This window comes from Mercenaria mercenaria, chromosome 13 (assembly GCF_021730395.1).
Source record: "Mercenaria mercenaria strain notata chromosome 13, MADL_Memer_1, whole genome shotgun sequence".
Lineage (NCBI taxonomy): Eukaryota > Metazoa > Mollusca > Bivalvia > Venerida > Veneridae > Mercenaria > Mercenaria mercenaria.
The window spans coordinates 5674227-5698156 of record NC_069373.1 but is presented as its reverse complement, the minus strand read 5'-3'; the positions used below and the strand labels follow the sequence as shown (position 1 = coordinate 5698156).

At 36.8% G+C, this 23930-nt stretch overlaps 1 protein-coding gene across 1 annotated transcript; it reads left to right on the top strand.

Moving 5' to 3' along the window:
* The first annotated feature begins 1440 nt into the window (after window positions 1–1440).
* On the top strand, window positions 1441–20562 carry LOC123530097 (uncharacterized). Its single transcript, XM_045310798.2, has 5 exons — window positions 1441–1694; window positions 5146–5304; window positions 9685–10748; window positions 12226–12326; window positions 16244–20562. Exons 1-5 carry the CDS (start codon window positions 1585–1587, stop codon window positions 17231–17233), a joined length of 2424 nt encoding a protein of 807 aa, XP_045166733.2. The 5' UTR covers window positions 1441–1584; the 3' UTR covers window positions 17234–20562.
* Window positions 20563–23930: the final 3368 nt, after the last annotated feature.

The following is a 23930-nucleotide window of genomic DNA, read 5'->3' as shown; positions in this document are numbered from 1 at the left end:
ATGATTTGTAATGTTGCTGGATGTTCCCATAATCACTTCCGAAAAAGAAACCTTTCGTTCTTTGGATTCCAGACATGATATTCCACAATGAACGTCAGTATAAGTAAATCAGTGTATGCGGCACGAGCACTACAAAGAAGCCTATATTCACATTATGATGGACTCGAAGAAAATTATCATTCGGTCAATCGGAGCTCCTTTAAATTTAAATAACTTTATATTTGGGTTTCTCCATTCACACGTATATACACTGTCCTCATTCTATTTTGTAGCCTGGCATAAAAATAATAAATGTAAATGTTAGTTTATGTTGTGATGTCAAAGTTGATTCAATCACTGTAACACCAAATTTAATTAAATCAACATCATATTGAAGTAAGTGGATTTTATATGAAATAAAGAACAGCCGGATTTAGTGGTGTTCAGCCTATAAGGGGCAACACAAGGTTTTTTTTTGCCAGACTCCCCGAAAATCAATAAAAATGCCATTAATTTATTCTTTATGGTGTAAAATGGTGACAAATGGCTGAAAACTCTTAAATTTCTTGTTGTTTTTTTTTATTTAGACCCAATTTTGACCAGGTGGCTCTATTTTGGTCAATTTTAGGACCTAGAAACTGTTTTTTGTCGCACTTTTGCACTGCAATTGTCTAAATGTTGTTGTAATTAGCATCTTTCTAACTGAAAATGACAAACATTTTAACGATTAAATGGATCTTGATTCAAAATTTCATGAATAAGGTAAAAGAAGGTTGAAATATTGCTTGCACAGGGCTAAATTTCGCGTATTCTTTTTTCTTCTTTTGGAATGGGGGTGACCTGTAATAAATTGTCTTTTCTCTAGATTTACTCAATATTTTGCAACGAAACTAAGCAGATCATTGTGAAATAGGTGTACCTTGAGAATCTGTATCTGTATCTGAGAATGAGTACAAAGTCGTGGAAAATCAAACAAAATGTTTTTCTTATAGGCTGGTCACAACCAAAACAAATTAAGCCTCCACTAGTCTAGCAGTCACGAGTATTCCAAATATAAATAGTGCTAATCTTTGTTCCTTTCCCAGTGCCTTTTCTCAACAGCAACGTGTTTTCTTTTACTCTACCTGCTTCAGTATGAATCACTTTGCATTCTACGGAAATCGGCATTTAATTACTCGAAAAGAGAAATTAAAGAAGCGAAAAGTAGTAAATTCAGCGGGTTGTATTTAACGAACTGTAGTTTTCTTATATAAAAGTACCCCTTTTCTTTTTCTAAAGTAGCGATATAGTTTTTTATGGGAATATGAGTCTCTGAAAATCTGATATGCTAGAAAATGTCGGAAAAACATTATTCATGAAGTAAGTGGGTTTTATATGAAATAAAGGACAGCCGGATTAGGTGAAAAATAAAATTCGCTCAAATAAAAATCGTAAATCAAATTGCAACTGTACTGCGCATGCGTGAGCTTGCGGAAGCACAATTTTGTGCAAATTTAAACTAGAAGAAATAGAAAGATTAACAATCTAATAACTGTTACAAGCTGAGGAAAATCTTAAATTGTTTTGTATTGTTTGCTTTCTGTTATCCTTCTGAAGGGTAGCAGTATGTGGTGGATGGTCAGAATGCTGTATGAGCTTGTTAGTTACTCCCTGCTTGACTTTGTGTTTTTCGTGATAGTTGATGGCGTCGCCAAATCACCTTTGAAAGAAGCAAGGTAAGGACTGTCTTCTGAAGTCCAAAGCACAAGTGCTCAGGGTGTTACTGGGCCCGACAAAAAGCACCTAAACAGTAATTGGCATAGGCTATGTTAAGTGCAATAAATTATCTGGTGCAGTTTAGAGGAGGGGGTGGTAAAGTGCCGGCTGCTCAATAAAGGGGTCGTGGGTTCAAGTCCCACTTGGGTTATGACCATGACTTATCATTAGTCAAAATAATTTGATGTTCAGATTGTTTTATATTTGTGACGAGGCAAACTAAACGTCAGAAGTTTGAAGGAAGTGTCTAGTCGTCCGGTATCCAGACGCCTAGCATGCGTTCTAGTCCTCCGGTAGCATTTCCCCTGGCGATTTTCTAGTCGTCCGGTAATCGATTTCTCAGTGAAAAAGCAGTATTCTGGTTTTAATTTACCTGTTATTTATTTCAGATATCAATACCTATCTGCAAACAGAAATGAGAAATTTGTTTGAATACATACCAAAGTGTATTTTTAACCCATTCACACATCTATCTATCTTCCATATAGTCAAACCCCTGCTGGGGACCTAGACCTTACACTTACAAGCCCCTAAGAGCGCCTCTATCAATTACCACATGGAAGCGCCTAAGAGCGCCGCTATCGATCTCCGCATAGAAGCACGATAAGCGCCATTATCCATCTCCGCATGCAAGCGCCATAGAGCGCGTTCATTTTTGACATCGATTTGTTTATATTTCCGAACGAATGATCCGTACGAATGACGGTACACTTTGTGCATTCACATGTTATCTCCAATTTCCGGAAGTAAAAAATACCTGTTTCTATTTAAAGTTGGGCCTTAAATGACATCCAGTCGCATGACCCATAAGTCACATGCCAGGGCCCGCAATCGGCTGTTTTTACCGCCGATTATCGGCTGCTTCCTCCGCCAAAAAAGTATCCTTTTTTCCCCCCTCCAGAGACAAAAATTCCCCCTTAGAAAATGTAGAAAAACCGTTATGAAGTAAGTTGATTTTATACGAAATAAACAACGCCGGATTTAGTGGTGTTCACCCTGAAAGAGCTGAGGTGTTCCGAATGTAATCACAGTGTTACCTCCCTTGCGTATACGCACGCGCAGTCGCTGGATCTGTTGCTCGTTTCCATTTTCTTTTTTCTGTCAGCATGTCGCACAATTTAGAGTCTTAGCATTTAACTTAAAATCAATGAAAAGACTACTGCATCATGCAAGAAAATCGACGTATTATTTGGACAAAACATTTTGAACACAGTCACTGTGCAATCACCATCAGACAAGGAAACATCGCCAAGCGTAGTTACTAATGTTGAGTCGGATTCCTATACGCAATCACACTCAAAGCCAGTTGTTGCCACTGCCTCGTGCTCTTTAGAACCAGATGATGATATTACGGTGCGTATATGTGTGTGGTTTTCAAATGAATTTTAAAAAAAAAATCGGAAAATCAGGGTTCTCGGAAACGTCGAAATCGGCGTCCCTGTACACATAATTGGTCCCTGTATACGCGTGTTTATTGCAGCTTGGGAGTCCCCAGACGCATGTTTCTGCAGTGAGACGCAATGAAAATTAATTGATTACATAAACTTGCAGAAAATTATCTTACCACAAATCTAGTAAATCAAAATATTTGCTACTTTATTCTTTTATGATCTGACTCTTTTATCAACAAATATGTTTTCTATCATTTCATCTTGTAACCAGGGGGTTTTTTTATTCTATAGCAGCAGCCGAATATCGGCCTCATCCCCCAGCCGAGGATTTTCCCCACAGCCAAGGATTTCCCCTACCGCAGTCCGAAATTCCCCTACGTCCGAAATTCCCCCCCTCCGAAATCGTAAACAAAGCAAGGGAGATTACTCCGTTAGTTCATATTGACGCTTTACGATACTGTTTTACAACATCGTCGGTTCAGATACCAAGCGTAAAAAAAACTAAAATATCAGTCATTTTCGGAGGTAAACGGGGATTGTTAAAAAAACTTCTTTTTTCATCGGCAAAAGACGTAAGTATATGTCTCATATTACGACACACTTTGTAAGTTTGCGGCATCCGTGACCGTCAATAAACAACAACAACAACACACAGTAACAAACATGTCTCATAACTGGAAAAGTTATAAGAAGAAGATAAAGTCAACAAGTCAAAAACGCACAATTAAATCCTTCTTCCAGTCTGCGTTAGTGACCTTTAAATATTCAATGATTTCTTTCTTGTATATGGCTAAATTGAGCATTTCAACTCTCCCCACCCACCTTGTTACAATGATAAGTGAACATTAGTGCAAGTCCATCTATTGCGTAAATCTCCACTATTCTAACAATTTCCAAATTTCATCTATGTGCTTATTGTCTGTAAAGAATTTGTCATGTCGGCCGGGTGACAACATGAAAACTCGACAAATAATGTATTTGTTGTGTCTGCAGGGCAAAAACAGGACAACACGAAAACACGATAAATACCTAATTTGTTGTGTTTTCGCCCCGCTAACACAAAAACACAAATAAAGGGTGCCGACACGACATATTTATACCTGCCAACACGAAAACTCGACATGTCGGTGCCCTTTAAACGTTGAGTTTTCGCTTAAAAGTTGTTGTGTTTTCGCCCGGCCAACACGAAAACAAGAAAACTTGACACATTACAGTTTTGTCGAGTTTTCATGTTGTCGTGTTTTCGCCCCGCCAACACGAAACGGCAGAATTCAGCCACCATAAGATAGACTTCTTCGAATAGTTGAGCTAAAAATGAAAAGTTATTGAAAATATTTTTTATATTAAAGATGTTTAAAGCATTAAACTACAGTAGATTTTCGGAAATGCAAATTTAACTCGAAACATAATTGAGTTATTACATTTTGTAAATATTGTATGTATGTCATTGACAGGTTATGCTTAGGGCTGTCATCGATAGAAACGATATCGATGTATCGACAATTTTTTTTTGTCGATCAATTATTGATTCCCATTTTCAAAAATCGATATTTTACAGGGAGAAAAAACTACCCAAATAAACACTCAGACCCTAAAAAACAACTTAAGTTCACAAAGTTGTAAATTTGGATGAATGCAAAAAAGGAGTGAAGGCAAAATAAAAATGAAAGATGTTATTAATTTTTATGTATTTCTTTTATTTCATAAATACAAATACAACACAATCAAACAGAAATATGGAAAGTAAGCATAAAAACTTAAAATAGCATTTACAGGAAGGTATATAGTATTATATGAACAAATAGGTCGTTAATCTAACTTAATAATCAATATATCGATGTATCGTCGATATTTGTCTTCTGATATATCGGTATCGTCGATACGCCTAAGACCCAATCAGTGACAGCCCTAGTTATGCTGCAGGTTAGATTTGGAGTCACCTTCCAGTAGGACACTACATTGATATTGCATGGCAGTACTTCATTGACTTGTTTATAGTGTGTTGTGTTGGTTTTTTCAGGTCTGAAGATGAGAAGAAAATGATATGGTTTTATGAATCTGTTGTTTTGTCAGCTCTATGCTTACTGATTTATACAATGGACCACTGCCCCTATGTTCTGATCGCCTTGACCTTGGCTACTGCTGTCTATACACAACTTTGCAGACAAGCTGATTTCAGGTAAACATTTTAAATTACTTTATTTTAATATGACTGAAAGATTTGCATATGGTTTCATTTTTATACACATGTAGTGATGTACATGTAACAAGGAAATAATATATGCTGAAAAACATAATAAAGTATTATAGAACTTGTTGTGTAAAGGAGCATAGTGGCATAGAACTGTAATCAGATGGATGGCACTTTTACTGGCTTGAGCCTCACAAGAGCGGAATTTCTTTATGTACATTGTTACTCAGCTTGCATGTTGAAAAGTTGGTGGATGTAGTGTTCAGAAAAAGAAGCAGAAATCACTGTTACAGATTGCTTGAATCAGATGGATAGTGCAGAAGTTTTCTCCTGTAAATCATGAATGCCTCAATACTGTTGTAACAGTATGCAGCCAAACTGGGACTTGAACCAGGATCTTTGGCATACAGTTCCACTGCTGTACCCACTGTGTTACATGTATTACGCTGCAAACTCATTTTCTACCCAGTTTTATAATGAAGTGGTTTACCATAACATACTTGACTGCTTTATCTATTTAAATATGTCCTCAGTTCAAAGGAAAGAGAACAAGGCCATGTTCTCCAAGAGACTGTGTATAGTCATGGTTTACTATAGTTTAGAAAACTTACGCAGGCAGGCTCGCACTCAAACTTGGCCTCAGAATATCATTCTGATGCTCGGCTTAAGCTGACATCTTTATATATTATATATTTAAAGAAGTTTTTCACCATAACCGAAGATTTTTTTTTTAATGTGAATGGGTCCGGTACCAGAAAAATTGTGAAAATTTGCGTTGTTTTTCTAAAAATTGTGAGTTTCTCCCTCTTAATTGTAATTTTTTTTTTACTTTGTGAATCAAAATGTTTAATGATTTAAATGATTTGTACCTAAGCGCACAATAAATTAAAGTTTCATACCCAAACGCACTACTATGAATTAAGGTTCAATCAAGGGTCGTTAATATAGAGTGACAAATGTAACAAATCTTAGTCAATCAGACGCTTTTCCTTGCAAAACTTCTGTAAAGTTTTTCAATGCTTTTTTTTATGTTTTTCTACAATTTTTAGAAATTTTCACACCAATTGTCAGGGCCCACCCTGGCCAATAATTGGCTGTAGCAAGTAAAGAAAAAGCTGTTAAAATCATACAAAAATATGTTTAAAATTGCAAAATGGACCATCAGATTTGTAGCCAAATTGAAAAATTTGTCAAAGTGGTATTTTAGGCCAAAAAAAAAAGGTCCATTTCTGGTCTCCCTACCTACCCTCTTTTTTTTAGCTTGACTCTACGAAGTATATGGAGAGCTATCCTACTCAACCCGGTGTCGGCGTCCTTCTGGGTCCCCCACCTTGGTTTAAGTTTTTTTACACTTTCTCTTTTTTCTCCTTTTTTCTGTAATTACATGATGGATTTGTTTCAAATTTAAAATAGTTATTCCTCATCATCACCCACATCATATGGCACAAGGGCCATAACTCTCAAACCAATATTTCATGAATTATGCCCCCTTTTTACTTAGAATTTCAGGTTAAAGCCACTCTGTCTTACTTATTACTAAATGGATTTGATTCAAACTGAAAGTAGTTGTTCCACATCATCTCCCACATCATGACACAAGGTCCATAACTCTGGTACCAATATTTAATGAATTATCCCCCATTTTTACTTAGAATTTCAGGTTAAAGTTTTGATGCACTTTCACTCTATCTCAGTTATTACTAAATGGATTTGATTCAAACTTAATAAAATAGTTGTTCAGCATCATCACTTACATCATATGACACAAAAGCCATAACTCTTGCATCAATATTTGATGAATTATCTCCCCTTTTTACTTAGAATTTCAGGTTAAAGTTTTGGTGCACTTTCACTCTATCTCAGTTATTACTAAATGGATTTGATTCAAACTTAAAATAGTTGTTCCACTTTATCACCCACATCATATGAAGCAAGGTGCATAACTCTGGCACCTATTTTTCATGAATCATTACAGGGGTCTAGCTAGGTCCAATTTTTTGGGAGAAGTCACTTCTCCCTCAAGCTGATTTAGGGAGAAGTGGGGAGAATTTAGGGAGAAGTGGGAAGACTTTTCCTACCGCAAGGCAGTTGAGTGATTCGAAAGGTGGCTGTAATTTTCTTGTTTCTAGATAAAGAACATTGATGTGACCATTCATTTTCTCATTTTCTTAGTTAGATCATATCCCATACAGTGGCTATTGTTCCATTACAAAATTCTGAAAAAAGTCGTTTTCAAAATTCAAGCCAATGCTGTAACTATAACCCGCCGAATTTTGGTAATATCTTGTATGAAGTGTTTATTATTAACACCGAGTCACCACCTCGGTGAGTGCCAGTATCTCACTCGAATAAAACTGAAAGTAAACTGTGTAAACTAGAAATACATAATTCAAATCAATTCATCGATGGAAGTAGGGCTGTCATCGATAGAAACGATATCGATGTATCAACGATATTTTTTTGTCAATCGATTATCGATTCCCATTTTCAAAAATCGATATTTTACAGAGAGAAAAAACTATCCAGATAAACACTCAGACCCTCAAAAACAATTAAGCTTACAAAGTTGTAAATTTAGATAAATGCAAAAGAGAAGTGAAGGCAAAATAAAAATGAAAGATTTTATTAATTTTTATTTGTTTCTTTTATTTTCATAAATACAAATACAACACAATCAAACAGTAATATGAAAAGTAGGCAATAAAACTAAGAATAGCATTTACAGGAAGGTATATAGTATGCATATGAACAAATAGGTTGTTAATCTAACTTAATAATCGATATATCGATGTATCATCGATATTTGTCTTCTGATATATCGGTATCGTCGATATGCCTAAGACTGAATCAATGACAGCCCTAGATGGAAGTCAGTTTGACGTAGTTAATACATTACATGTCCTTTTATCATAGATAGCAAATAATTGTGTACAATATTCCAATTAATCGCATGGTTAATCAGCAGTTTCTTTATAAAACATTGTTTTATGCTCTCGAACATGTTGACAATTAAACACGAAGTGTCAAAGACGTAACCGCGGCCCAAATTGGCTGAATACAATCGACTCTGGTGTATCGGATAATTTGATATGCTTTAACACTTCTCGGGAAAATCTCACAAGTACCTGAAGTAGGCGGAGCTTAAATTATGCTAATGGCGTGTGTTTTTGTATTTCAACACCTCGTTATGACACCGTGCAAATTGTCAACAGTCTGGGTAGCAGTAATTAACGAGTGCGGAAGTCAAAGAAAATCGGGCGACTTGCATTTCGCTTTGGGGTTAGATTTGAGCGGAGTTTGAAGTTCCAAAGCGCCTATTTCGCTCAAGTAGCCCACTCGCGAGAGCCCTGCCTTTTACTTAGAATTTAAGGTTAATTTTGATGCATTTTCACTGTATCTTAGTAATTACTAAATGGATTTGATTCAAACTTGAAGTAGTTGTTCCACATTATCACCCACATCATATAACGCAAGGTGTATAACTCTTGCACCAATATTTTATAAGTTATGCCCTCATTTTGCTTAGAATTATACTTATTTAGTGTATTGATACACTTTATCTTTATCTTTATCTCTTTTATAACTGAACATTTTTGACACAGACTCAAGCTATTGTGCAATATCTTCATCCATCATTGGTGTCTTTAAACACTGCAGTGACAGCTCCAGCTTCCTCAGATGTGCCCAGTTTCACTATCCAGCAACGAAATAGTCGAACACGCTGTCTCCTGTGACAGCTCTTGTTTACCCGCTACCCTAAACTTTTATCGGAATTATTTTCCTAATATTCGATTTTTAAAAAATATTTCCGTTTCATTTTAATCCTTTCGCGTCGTTTCGCTGAAATACATGATTCTGATTGGTTGGTAGTTATATCAAAGATGGCAGCGCCCATGTTGCCGGCTTCATCAATTTTGGGGCTTCAATTTTGAGCTTTTATTACATTATAAAACGGCCAAAAACTTACTTACAGTTGTTCCAGATAACAAATTAGTTGATGACATGTACCACCAGTATCATGATTTACCTGGCAGCTCTGCATCATCTGAAAATTTCAAGGCCTCCAAAAAACTAATTCCTACCTACCTACCCGTTTTGTTTTTTTTTTGACAGGAGACCGGAATGGACCTATTTCTTTTGGCCTTATTATTGGCTACAATGGCTAATGGCAGAGCAGGCACTGAATTGTGAATTTGAAAATTGTGAAAGACCATTTGCAAAATTTTGTGAATGGGTCCGATATTCGGTACCACTTATATATGGGGGAAAAATCACTGATAATGTATAATATCATATTTTGTTGGAATATATATCTTTTATTTTGTTTCTTGTATAATCATGCTATAGGTTGCACTATTGTTTTTACAGAAACTTGTGGCATAGGTTCAAAGAACACTGGGAAGTACACGTGCACCATGCAGATAATGTGAAGGCCATCAACGAGAAGCGTAAACAGATTGAAATCTGGCGTAAGTTAAGCATGCAGTGGCAGGCTCCAGTCAGTAAACCTGTTATGTCAAGGCTGTCTGACTTTATATGCAGAAGGAATGAGAAGAAAGCTCAACCACAGACTGTTGCAGCTCCAGTATACTCAATGATGAAAATGTTTAAGAATTCACCGACAACTACTGGAACTACACCAAACACGCAGCCCACTCAGTCTAGTCCAGTTGTTCAGCAGCCCAGTCAAGCTTTCCCGCAGCCTGTACAGTCATTTTCACAACCTGTGCCAGTCAGGCCCCAGCAAAGTTTGGCTTTTTCACAACCAGCTCAGGGTTTCACACAGTCAAACCAAGCTTATTCACAACCGAGACAAATGAGTCCGCCACCTAACCAGAATTTTAGCAGTTCACAGCCATTTCATCAGATGCCATCAACACGTCAGTTTAGTCAAACCCCTGTGAAACCTGCCAACAATTGGTTTACCAGAAATGACCTCAGGCGGCGACCTTTAAGAAATTATGAACAAAGGGAATTGCCTCAAATCCCGTTCTCGAGTTCCCGATCTAGCATTAGAGATAAATTCATGTCAGCCTTTGGATATTCGTCAGTCGATAAGAATAAACCGGCAGGTCTGAGAAATGAGGGACAAAATCTGTGCTTTTTGAACTGTGTAATACAATGTCTAGCGCACACACCAAATTTAGTGGACAAACTTATCCATGATGCGGAACAAGAACTAGACTGTTCTGAAACAGAGTCTGTAATGATTGATGCTCTAATCAGCCTCATGTCTCAGTGTAAGAAAACAAAGCAAGATGGACAGAACTCCGGTGTTTTGGATGCTACGGTTTTACGTGAGGCAATATCCTTGTTGCCAAACAGACTGGTTGCTCCACCTACTGAAAGACAGAATCAGCAAGATGCAGCAGAGTTCTTTATGTGGTTAATGGAAACTTTGCATAACAGCCTCAACAAGAAGATAACAAAAGGTAATTGATTTATGAGCTTTTATTCTGTTTATATTGAATGAAAAAATATAAATAAAAGTTTCTTGTCTCTTATATACACCCGTCTCTGAAAGAGGGGGGCGTATTATGTGAACACCCGTGGCAGGCAGGCGGGCGGTCTGTGTCCAAAAGCATGTCCGCTCTCTAAGTCAAACAGTTTTCATCCGATCATCACCAACTTGGTGACAATGTTTGTGGGCATGATATCTCGGCCAAGTTCGATAACCAGCAAAATCGCCTCAGGCACTCTTTGAGTTATGGCTCTTGAATTACTCAAAATCTGCAAATTTAGCCCTGTCCACCCTCTAAGTCAAAAAGTTTTCATCAGATCTTCCACAAACTTGCAGATAATGTTTGTTGGCATAATTTCTCAGTCAGGTTCGATAAGCAGCCAAATTGCCCCAGGCACTCTAGGATTACGGCCCTTGAATTAGGCCAAGTTCGATGACGGGCGTATTTTGTGACAGTCTGCCACTCTTGTTTTGGTTTAACTTGCTTTTGTGTTCATGTGTTCACTTTTGTGCGCATCGGGTAATTTGCCATACAGTCTGTTTTGTTTGGTTAACATTTTTTCAAATTATGGCTTCAGTCAACATATGAGCATGGTTAGATTCTGAACCAGTTGTAACATGTTCCCTTGGTGTAATTGACAACTTCCTTACAATAACATGTTCCCAGTTTGTAACTGAAACTTCCTCACAGTAACATGTATGTATGTTCCTTATGTGTAACTAAAAACTTCATTACAGTAACATGTTACGATGATTTACCCTGTGTGTAGCTGAAATGTTCCCGATGGTAACATGTTCCCTGTGTGTAACTAAATACTTCCTTACAGTAACATGTTCCCTGTGTGTAACTGTAACTTGCAACCTGTAATTAGTTAAAAGGTATACAAACACTAAATAGGAAAATTGTGCAAAAAAGAAATGGTAGTCACATAATGGCGGATTCAAACAGTTCTCAGTTTCTTTGATCTGTAGAGCTATTTTCTATATTTTCTTTGTAATTTTATGTTGAAATCACATGACAGTTTAGAAATCATTTTCGTAATGAGATGCTAGTATGACAGAATTTGTCTTGGAATCTTAGGACATACACCACCACTACAATTTTGGGTCTCAGAGTCATTTTTTACCTGATTTTGCAGTTTATATGTTTGACTGAAAATACTTTTCTCGCATCAAAGATGATTCCCACTTTCCTTTTGATTTTTATTCAGCAATGACAATATTTTTCAAGAAAATGTAAAATACAAACATTTAGAATGGGAGCTGATGTGTGCTGCAGCCATTGGAAATTTGTCAATTTTATATAGAATAAAAAAGGGCAGCTATTTAATGTGTTCATGCCAAAAGCTGACATCAAGATATAAAGGGTGGTGTAATATATTTTGCTCTTATACCAGATGGATCAGAAATGATGACAAATGCTGCATAGTATTTTTCTATTTTTACAGAGAAGAGGCCAAAGGGCAGTAACCTAGACACTTTAGAGTTTATCTATAAAGACTTGAGTGAAGAGAGAATGCAGGGATTAAAAACTGCTTGTAGAGAAGAGGTGAGTAAAATCAAAGGTCAAAAGTTGTATGAACTTGACTGAAAGTTGGAGCATTAAAGTCACTTAGTTTGAATCACTTGGCCCTGGCTTGTATGATAGTCAGGTCATCATATGAGAAATTTCTGAATATCTTACTCTACCTATAGATGGGCCTATCCATCCGTGTTAGAAAATGACAAAAGAAGGGGAACTTCAGGTTCCTCTACCATTAAGGCTGGAAAGTCTCCATTATATGCATTTTGTCAACATAACTTGAAACCCAAACAAACAAGTTTGGAGACAAAGACAACTACAATATTGGACTGGTTGTCTCATTTTCAGGCACAGTCTGTGAATTGACCCATTTGTTATGACCAAATTGTATTTGAGAGTGCTCTACAGCTTTGTCTTTCAATGTAAAGGTATGGTCTGTGTTATATTTAGGTGAAAACTCCACAAGTTATAAGCTTCTGGTTGTTATCTCTTCATAGAATAGACATAAGAGCAGAATAAATACTAAAATCTACAAGAAAAATCTTTTGGAAGTACAGAAGTCGGATTGCCTGCAGGTAAAGTAATAACAGACCAGAATGTTTAATTGAATCAACCCATGGTACAGTACCCTGTTGCACAGGCTTATTGCAAATTCTGTCACACAGATATTTTAACTGAATTCCATGATCCTAAAGATCCTGAAAATACAACAACAGTGTGTCCAGTCTTCACTTTTTCTGTTGGACATGCAGTGTGCATTGCATGCAAAATTATATTGTTATAATTACAACACCTTTTAATGGTTAAAATTCGTAATCTAATCAGTCAGGGGTGTAACTGTTTCAAGTTATTGCAGTTTATAATCCATTTGAGTTACTGCTTATACTTCCATAACTTGTTTCAGTTATCATAAAATATTACAAAGCCCTCCTGTGCAAATTCCTCATTTTGAATGAGACTAATGCAATTATTTCCTGAATCCTTGAACTTTAATCTTTCCAGCTATGCAGTAAAACTTTTTAAGCAAGGCTGATAAAGTTTTATGCAGAAGTTTTAAAGCTATAAAACTCTTAACATCCCATTATGCTTATCAGGTCATGATCAGACTAAAAGAGAATTTGATTAACCACAGTTTGCTACTAATTACACTTTACCTGTCACTTTGTGAGAACAGCAAAAAGACTTTTTTTGAATAACTTACCTGAGTTAACTATATTTTTATAACTAATACAGGTTATAAAATGCTTGAAAAAGTAACTGAAATAGGTTACATAACTTAAAACAGTTACACCCCTGACTGCTAATGTAAAGTCATCATGGAAAAAAAGATGTACATAGTCCAAAGTTTATATTTCTGATTTTCACAGAGAATGCTGAAGTTCTTTTTAGCTCACCTGTCACATAGTGACAAGGTGAGCTTTTGTGATCACCCTTCGTCTGTCGTCCATCATCAATCCGTGTGTCCGTCCGTGAGAGAGGTTTCATTTATGATTTTATTTTAACCAAACTTGCACACAACTTGTATCACCGTAATATCTCGGTTCCTTTCTTGAACTGGCCAGATCCCATTATGGGTTCCAGAGTTATGGCCCCTGAAAAGGCCAAAATTAGCTATTTTGACCTTGTCTGCACAGTAGCAGCTTTATTTATAATTTGATTTTTACCAAACTTGCACACAACTTGTATCACCATAAGATCTTGGTTCCTTTCTTGAACTGGCCAGATTTCATGATTATGGGTTCCAGAGTGATGGCCCCTGAAAGGGCCAGAATTAGCTATTTTGACCTTGTCTGCACAATAGCAGCTTCATTTATGATTTTACTTTAACCAAACTTGCACACAACTTGTATCACCATATGATCTTGGTTCCTTTCTTGAACTGGCCAGATTCCATTATGGGTTCCAGAGTGATGGCCCCTGAAAGGGCCAGAATTAGCTATTTTGACCTTGTCTGCACAATAGCAGCTTCACTTATGATTTGAATTTAATCAGACTCGCACAAAACTTGTGTCACCATAAGATCTCGGTTCCTTTCTTGAACTTACCAGATCCTGTTATGGATTCCAGAGTTATGGCCCCTGAAAGGGCCAAAATTAGCTATTTTCATTTATATCAACAGATGGACTTGGACAATCAGTGAAGATACATATTGACTGAATTTATGACAAAGTACCTCCCTTTATTTTTTATCTAAATGAATACACCTTAGCAGCTTCTAATGCCATGGTAAGAAAGAGTCATATTAGATAACTCTTGATTGAACACTTATCGATATGAATACTTTACTAATATATTGTTGTATAGGCTTGTACTCTGTATCTTCTACATGCATATACCAATGCATTATTACCTCCCCTGATTTTAATAAAAATGGATTTATCTTGGTAAATATTTATAGAACTCATTTGAAATTTCATTATTGTCTTTAGTTGGACTGAGGCAATCAGGGTACATAGCTATAGACTGATTTTATGTCAAATTACCTCCCTTTGTTTCAAATTAAAATTGGTGCATCTCAGTAACCAATGAATATACTGATTTGAAATGTCATTTGTGCCATCAGATGGACTCGGACAATCAGGGTAGATAACTTTTGACTGAATTTTTGGCAAATTACCTCCCTTTATTTTATGTAAACGAATATATATCAGCAGCATCTAATGAAATTGGTTTTAAATGTTATTTAAGTCTTCCAGGGTAAGGAAAAGTCATGTTAGTACAGAAATGCAGCATTTGAGCCTAGGACCCTCAAACTTGGTATGGAAATTGGCCATGACTAGGTCAAAAGGGACTGTCACAAGAAAATGTTTATCCTGATGATATTTAATGTGTATGCCTATGTGCTCTGTGGCAAAACTTGATCATATCATTTTGAGCAATGGTACTCAGGTGAGCGATACAGGGCCACCATGGCCCTCTTGTTAATTGATATGTCTAAGATATTCTCAAAGTATCTCCCTGTGTTTATCTAGTAGAAACTTTACTGTTCAAGCAAGCAACTAAATTCAGTTGATCGATATATGTTCTTGTTAGAAAACATGGTCACCGGAGACGGTCAATTTTCATATATACAGTATAATTTCCAGTAACCATATAGTGGATACTTTAAAAAAATCTTCTTGCCAGTAAACACTAGCCCAATTCCAAAACAGTTTCACATATATTTCCATGTGTGACCCAGTCACCCTCTAACAAAATTGTTCACTCAGGTGAGTGATCAAGGGCCATCATGGCCCTCTTGTTTTTAGCTCACCTGAGCAATGAGTTATTGTGATCGCTTGATGTCTGGCGTCTGTCAACATTTAGCTAGTGTATGCGATAGAGGCTGTATTTTTTAACTGATCTTCATGAAATTTGGCCAGAATGATTATCTTGATGAAATCTAGGCCAGGTATGAAAATGGGTCATCTGGGGTCAAAAACTAGGTCACTAGGTCAAATCAAAGAAAAACCTTGTGTATGCGATAGAGGCTGTATTTTTCAAACGATCTTCATGAAGTTTGGTCAGAATGATTGCCTTGATGAAATCTAGGTCGAGTTCGAATATGGGTCATCTGGGGTCAGAAACTAGGTGACTAGTTCATATCAAAGAAAATACTTGCTTAAACTCAAGAGACCACATTTTTGGTCCAATCCTAATGAAAATTGGCCAGAATATTTGTTTCCATGAAATCATTAGGTCAAACATGTTTACACTGTTATGGTGTGTTTCTCAGGTGAGCAACCTAGGGCCATCTTGGCCCTCTTGTTATTATATATACACGTAACAAACTTTGTTGAAAAACGTATTTGAACAGTTTGGAGTCTTAGAAGTAAACCTTGTACAAAGTATATATATCATTATAGAAAAAATAAATTTTAATAAACAAACTTTGTAGAGAGCTTTAACTTGTTGTGTATGTAGCAGATACTGTGTAAATATAAAGAAATGTAAAATATTTTCAGATAAATCAAGCTAATGGCCTACAGAATGAAACATATGCAGAACCTATCCAGAGATTATCAGATCTTGAATGGTTGACATACAAGCAGAGGAATCATTCCGTCATTGATGACATGTTTTCCGGTCAGCTGGTAGAGGCTTACCAGTGTTTAGCCGGGAACCACCTCACTGTCAACATGCAGACATTTAATATACTACCAGTTCCCATAGAAACCATCAATAATTACTCTGGAGTGGTACCTTTAGAAGAATGTTTTACAAGATTTTGTAATATAGAGCATTTAGTTGGACCGGAGGGGTTAGAATGTGAAATGTGCAAGAAAAACTTCATTGGACATAGTGGTATACAGACACGTGGGAGAAAATCAGGGCCTAGGACGCCTCAGTTGAATTCTCATATAGGAAGTATAGATTCAGCTTTCCAGTCAGGTGTTCTGTCATCCACAGCTATGTCACCAATAGCAGGTCAAACAGACGTTTTCAATGATAGTGGTTTTCAGGACAATGTGTTCAGGACCTCGACACCTGTTGGTGAAAGAGCTAGATTTATCTTCCCATCTCGTCAAGTTCAAGAAACAGAACGGCGTTGTTTGTTACGCCAGCTACCGGACTGTCTAGTTATTCAGCCGTTACGGTTCTCATACAACCAGTTCACACAGCAGTCACGTAAAATCCATACACCAATCAGTATACCACTGAAAGGTTTAGATTTGACAAATATAGTATATGATAATGTTACCAACAGGGAAGATCTCACAGCAGGGCATATGGTGCAGAAATATGACTTATATGCAGTGTGCTCACATTTAGGTGCCGAATCGACAAGCTATGGCCATTATGTTTGCTATTGCCTTGCAAAAAATGGTGTCTGGTACAAGTTTGACGATGAACTTGTCACTGAAGTGAATATGGAGTATGAAATAACGTCAAAGGAAATCAGACAGAATGCCTACATGTTATTTTATAAAAGAGCAACAGAGATCCCTGTTTAAAGCAAGAACATTTTCTCTGTTCTAGCAACTTTGTTCAAATTAATTACTGTTGAGTCTGTAGTTGTCCAAAGATAAATAATGAAAATGTTTAAATGTAGTAAAGACACATATTTTTAAACAATTTATTGATACGCTAAGTATTTCTGTTTATGTTAAGATAAATGAGAATGCAAAATTTTCCGTAAAATTACCTTTCAAAGAAAAAAAAAAAGATAAAAAAATTTGATTCAGTGGAAAGATAAGAAGTCAAGGATGTGTTGTTAGCTCACGTGAGTTTTTCTGATCACTCGATGTCCGGCGTCTGTCTGTCTGTCGTCTGTCCGTCAACATTTAGCTTGTGTATGCGATAGAGGCTGTATTTTTTCACTGATCTTCATGAAATTTGGTCAGAATGATTACCTTGATGAAATCTAGGCCGAGTTCGAAAATGGGTCATCTGGGATCAAAATTTAGGTCACTAGGTCAAATCAAAGAAAAACCTTGTGTATGCGATAGAGGCTGTATTTTTCAGTTAATCTTCATGAATTTTGGTCAGAATTATTGCCTTGATAAAATCTAGGTAGAGTTTGGTTATTGGTCATCTGTGGTCAAAAACTAGGTCACTAGGTCAAATCAAAGAAAAACCTTGTGTATGCAAAAGAGGCTGTATTTTTCAGTTGATCTTTATGAAATTTGGTCAGAATGATTTCCTTGATGAAATCTATGTCAAGGTTGAATATGGGTCATCTGGGGTCAAAAACTAGGTCACTAGGTCAAATAAAAGAAATACTTGTGTTTGCTCCAATTTTAATGATACTTGGTCAGAATATTTTTTTCCATGCAATCACTAGGTCTGTGTTTACACTGTTATGGTGTATTATGGTGTGTTGCTCAGGTGAGCGACCTAGGGCCATCTTGGCCCTCTTGTTTATAGGACTCAGGCTTGATATTTAAATGTACATGTGAAAATGTTTTATTAAGCACTGAAGCTTTTGAACTGAGATGACCCATTGAACAGACTGTCAAACTTGTGTATCGAGACTAGGCTTTTATGCATCCTATATTATAGTATTACAGATTTAGTACAAACAAAACTTGACATAATTTTACTGAAGTGAAAAAAAAACCACCAATTCTCAATCATTTTTGAATTCTATGTTTCATTTATTTGATTATCCAGTATTGGCAGAATAAAATGCAAAACAAAATGTTAAGCACTTTCAATAAAACTGATTTCAATTAATAATGAATTGATCGAGTATGAGAATAATTGATAACATAGTCCTATTAAATGTACCCATAAATGGCTAAAATATGAAAAATCGATAGTTCAGTATTACTTATTGACCATGTAACCACAAAATAATGACATCACAGTGCCTAAAGTGGCTGTAATTATATTGTAACATAAAAATTTAGCATGGTTATCTCCCCAGAGCAAAAAGTGCTTGGGTAGAGCTATAGTGATCACCCTACTTCAGTTCCTCCACACATTCCTTCAAATGACATCTGATCTGAGTCTACTGGTCAGAATTGTAACAAACTTGGTAAGTAGTGTCCTGGCATGGTCCTTTATCAAGTTTTTCAAATGTTTCAGCTTGGCCCCTATTTAAGTGCCACTAGGTCTGGTCCATAACTCTATCTTTGAATGGATTCTAATATTACAAGGCACAAATTTATCCCATATGATGATGGGTCATGCGCAATACCCAGACCCCCTAACCTAAAGATCAAGGTTACCCTCTACGGTCAAATGTCATTAGGGTTTTTTTCCCTGGTTGGACCATAACATATAGGTTATTAAAAATTTGACCAAACATTTATTACATATCAGTTACCACTTCCATTCAGTTGAAGCTTTATGGGGGCATGCATTTTTTTCAGTAGTAGTTTCTTGGGGGTTTGTTTTATTTGTTCAGATCAATATTGATTCTTGATTTTTAGCTCATCTGATTTTTTGAAAAAAAATGATGAGTTATTGTCATCACTTGAGCGGTTGTCGGTGTCGGCGTCGGCGTCTGCGTCGGCGTTGCCTGGTTAAGTTTTATGTTTAGGTCAGCTTTTCTCCTAAACTATCAAAGCTATTGCTTTGAAACTTGGAATACTTGTTCACCATCATAAGCTGACCCTGTACAGCAAGAAACATAACTCCATCCTGCTTTTTGCAAGATTTATGGCCCCTTTTGTACTTAGAAAATATCAGATTTCTTGGTTAAGTTTTATGTTTAGGTCAACTTTTCTCCTAAACTATCAAAGCTATTGCTTTGAAACTTAAAATACTTGTTCACCATCATAAGCAGGCCCTGTACATCAAGAAACATAACTCCATCTTGCTTTTTGCAAGATTTATTGCCCCTTTTGGACTTAGAAAATCAGTTTTCTTGGTTAAGTTTTATGTTTCTAAAGGTCAGCTTTTATCCTAAACTATCAAAGCTATTGCTTTAAAACTTGCAACACTTGTTCACCATCATAAGTTGACCCTGTACAGCAAGAAACATAACTCCATCCTGCTTTTTGCAAGATTTATGGCCCCTTTTGGACTTAGAAAATATCAGATTTCTTGGTTAAGTTTTATGTTTAGGTCAACTTTTTCTCTTAAACTATCAAAGCTATTGCTTTGAAACTTGCAACACTTGTTGACCATCATAAGCTGACCCTGTACAGCAAGCAACATAACTCCATCCTGCTTTTTGCAATAATTATTGCCCCTTTTGGACTTAGAAAATCATTTTCTTGGTTGAGTATTATGTTTAAGTCAACTTTTCTCATAAACTATCAAAGCTATTGCTTTAAAACTTGCAACAGTTTTTCACCATCATAAGTGGACACTGAACATCAAGAAACATAACTCTATCCTGCTTTTTGCAAGAATGATGGCCCTTTTTAGACTTAGAAAATCATGGGTAGGACAATATTTCTATTACACAAAAAAAATCAGATGAGCATCAGCACCCGCAAGGCGGTGCTCTTGTTTTAGTTAAGGGTTTTCTCGATACATGTTTTAAGATATTCTATAATATACCTGTTTTACTCTTAAGCCTAAAACTCACTGAATCATTTTGCATGTAATTCAAAGTTATCAACAACAGTAAGTACTTTCTAAAGTGTAAAAAAGTTCCTTTAAGTTTAGAATTAGGAAGTTAATATCAAATGTGAAGGAAATTTAAGAAACATATTTACTGTGATCATTTTACTAGGTTCATTCAAACTTGAACATTTTTATAGCATGCATATTGACTGATCTCAACAAAGTTGTAGTGTTATAAAATACTGGAATACTGCATGTGTTCAAATTTTATATATGCCTATTGAATAATGTAGTGTGTTCATTAAAAAATTCTTAATATTCAGATTGGTTTTTAGCTAATTTCAAGTATCACCTTCAATGATCAATTTTTCTGTCACCTTCAGTGATTACTTTACCTGTCACCTATGATCAATTTACCTGTCACATTTAATGATCACTTTACCTGTCCGCCTCAATGATCACTTTACCTGTCACCTTCAAAGTTCAATTTACCTGTCACCTTCAGTGATCAAATTCCTGTCACCTTTGGTGATCAAATTACCTGTCACCTTCAGTGATCAAATTATCTGTTACCTTCGGTGATCACTTTACCTCTCACCTTCAATGATCACTTTACCTGTCAGCTTCAGTGATCACTTTACCTGCACCTTCAAAGTTCAATTTACCTGTCACCTTCAGTGATCAAATTCCTGTCACCTTTGGTGATCAAATTACCTGTCACCTTCGATGATCAAACTATCTGTTACCTTCGGTGATCACTTTACCTGTCACCTTCAATGATCACTTTACCTGTCACCTTCAATGATAAATTTACCTGTCATTTTCAGTGATCAAATTACCTGTCACCTTCAGTGATCAAATTACCTGTCACCTTCAATGATCAATTTACCTGTCACCTTCAGTGATCAAATTACCTGTCGCCTTCAGTGATCAAATTACCTATTGCCTTCAGTGATTAAATTACCTGTTGCCTTCAGTGATCACTTTACCTACCACCTTCAATGAGCAAATTACCTGTTGCCTCCAGTGATCAAATTACCTGTTACCTTCAGTGATCACTTTACCTGTCACCTTCAGTGATCAAATTACCTGTTACCTTCAGTGATCACTTTACCTGTCACCTTCAATGATCAAATTACCTACCGCCTTCAATGATTGATCAATTGACTGCACCTTCAGTGATCAATATACCCAAAACCTTCAGTAATCAAATTACCCATTGCCTTCAGTAATCGATTTACCTGTCGCCTTCATTGATCGATTAACCTGTGACCTTCAGCGATCAGTTTACCCACTGCCTTCAGTGATCAATTTACCCATTGCCTTCAGTGATCAATTTACCTGTCACCTTCAGTGATCAATTTTCCTGTCACCTTCAATGATCAATTTATCTGTCACCTTCAGTGATCAAATTACCTGCCACCTTCAACGATCAATTTATCTGTCACCTTCAGTGATCAAATTACCTACCACCTTCAACGATCAATTTATCTGTCACCTTCAGTGATCAAATTACCTGTCATCATCTGTGATCAGTTACCTTGTCACCTTCAGTGATCAATTTACCTCTCACCTTCAATGATCAAATTGTACCGCCTCGGTAGCCTAGTGGTAGAGCGTCCGCTTCGAGTGCGGGAGGTCGTGGGTTCGATCCCCGGCCGCGTCATACCAAAGATGTAAAAAATGGTACTAGCAGCTTTTTCGCTTGGCGCTCAGCATTTAGGGGATAGTGCTAGGACTGGTCAGCCCGGTGTTTGGGTGACTGGGTGGGGTATCATGCCACGTGTCTACGGCGTGATATTCCAGTGAGGCAGCACTATAAAGTTGGGCATTGTGCTCACTGCTACAAGTAGACACCGTTGTTTATATGACTGAAAAATTGTTGAAAAAGACGTTAAACCCGAACACACACTCAATGATCAAATTGCACCCACCCGCTTAGCTCAATAGGTAAGAGCATTGGTCTACGGATCTCGGGGTCGTCAGTTCGATCCTCGGGTGGGGCGTATGTTCTCCGTGACTATTTGATAAACGACATTGTGTCTGATATCATTAGTCCTCCACCTCTGATTCATGTGGGGAAGTTGGCAGTTACTTGCGGAGAACAGGTTTGTACTGGTACAGAATCCAGGAACACTGGTTAGGTTAACTGCCCGCCGTTACATGACTGAAATACTGTTGAAAAACGGCGTTAAACCCAAATCAAACAATCAATGATCAAATTACCTGTCACCTTAAGTGATCAGTTTACCTGAAAAGATCCCAGGTTTAGTTTGACTTACCTGGTAAATAGCCATATTGAATAGCCTTTTGTAAAACTTCACAAAAATTAACTTGCTCTTGTGGAGTTTCTACTCGATCTCTCAAAGAAGCTTGGATACAACTTTGCATGTTTGTTTGTACCAGAAAATGAAGAACCCTTGGTCTAAGCTCCATGATTCTCCTTAAGTTAATTGCCTGTCCACAGTTCATGGACTCTTGTGAATATTAGAATGTAAGAATTATATGAAGAGCTATCCTCACCTGTGCGTCGCTTTGCACCTTAGTTCCTGTTTTGTGTGCAAGGCCATATATCAATTACCATTATATGTATTTGAACTTCAGACACAGCTTCCCAGTCATCAAACGTACTTACAGTACCATTCTTGCATACTTGACGGGGATTTCCGGTATTTTACCGGTGCAGGAAAAATCCATCTTACACCCTGGGGTGTAAGATGACTCTCGTGCTGTAAATGACGTATTACGAACTACCTATTTGTAGAAGATTTATGTAGCAATTTATATTTTATTTCATAAAACGGAATAAAAATCGAATACCTTGGCGCACTCTCTTTGTTTCTGATAGTATATTTCTTGATTCAAAAAACGTTATTTTATCAAAAAATTATAACGTTACTCTGCAGCTGATGAATCAAAACCGGAACTAAGCTTTGTCATTTGTCTTTTAAATGTTAAGACGTCTTTCCTGTTTAAGGACGTTGGTTTCCCGCGCTTTGTTTAAATGCGCTCCTATATAAGAAATCGTTCTATTAAAAAAGACATTAGATTGATTTTTATTTTTACAAGAATTTCTTGAATATGGTATGCAAGAAAAAGATATGATCACTGGCTGTAGGTGCATATGTGAATATCTGGCTCTCGGGGGAAACTGTTTACACTGTAACTCGGCAGGAGCCTCGTTACCACCTAAACAGTTACACGTTGAGCCAGATATTCTCATCTGCACCTACAACTAGTGAAAGAATCCCCCCCCCCCCCCTGTGGTGGAGGCATATAGATTTGGTCTTGTTCGTGCATCCGTCCGAAGTTCGTGACATGCCTAGCTCAAAAAGTATTTGACATAAATTGATGAAACCTTGCTTGAGTCTTTATCATGACATGAACTTGCGCACCTCTTATTTTCGTCTGGCTCCACACCCTATTTCCAGAGTTATGGCTCCTGAAATAGTAAAAAATGTACATTTTCACCTTGTGACACGCCTAGCTCAAAATGTATATGATATAGATTCATTAAACCTTGCATGAATCTTAATCATGATATGAACTTGCGCACCACCTATTTTTCCATCTAGGTCCTCTCCCTATTTCCAGAGTTATGGCTCCTGAAATAGTAAAATATACACATTTTCACCTTGTGATGCGCCTAGCTTTAAAAGTATTTGATATGAATTGATTAAACCTTGCATG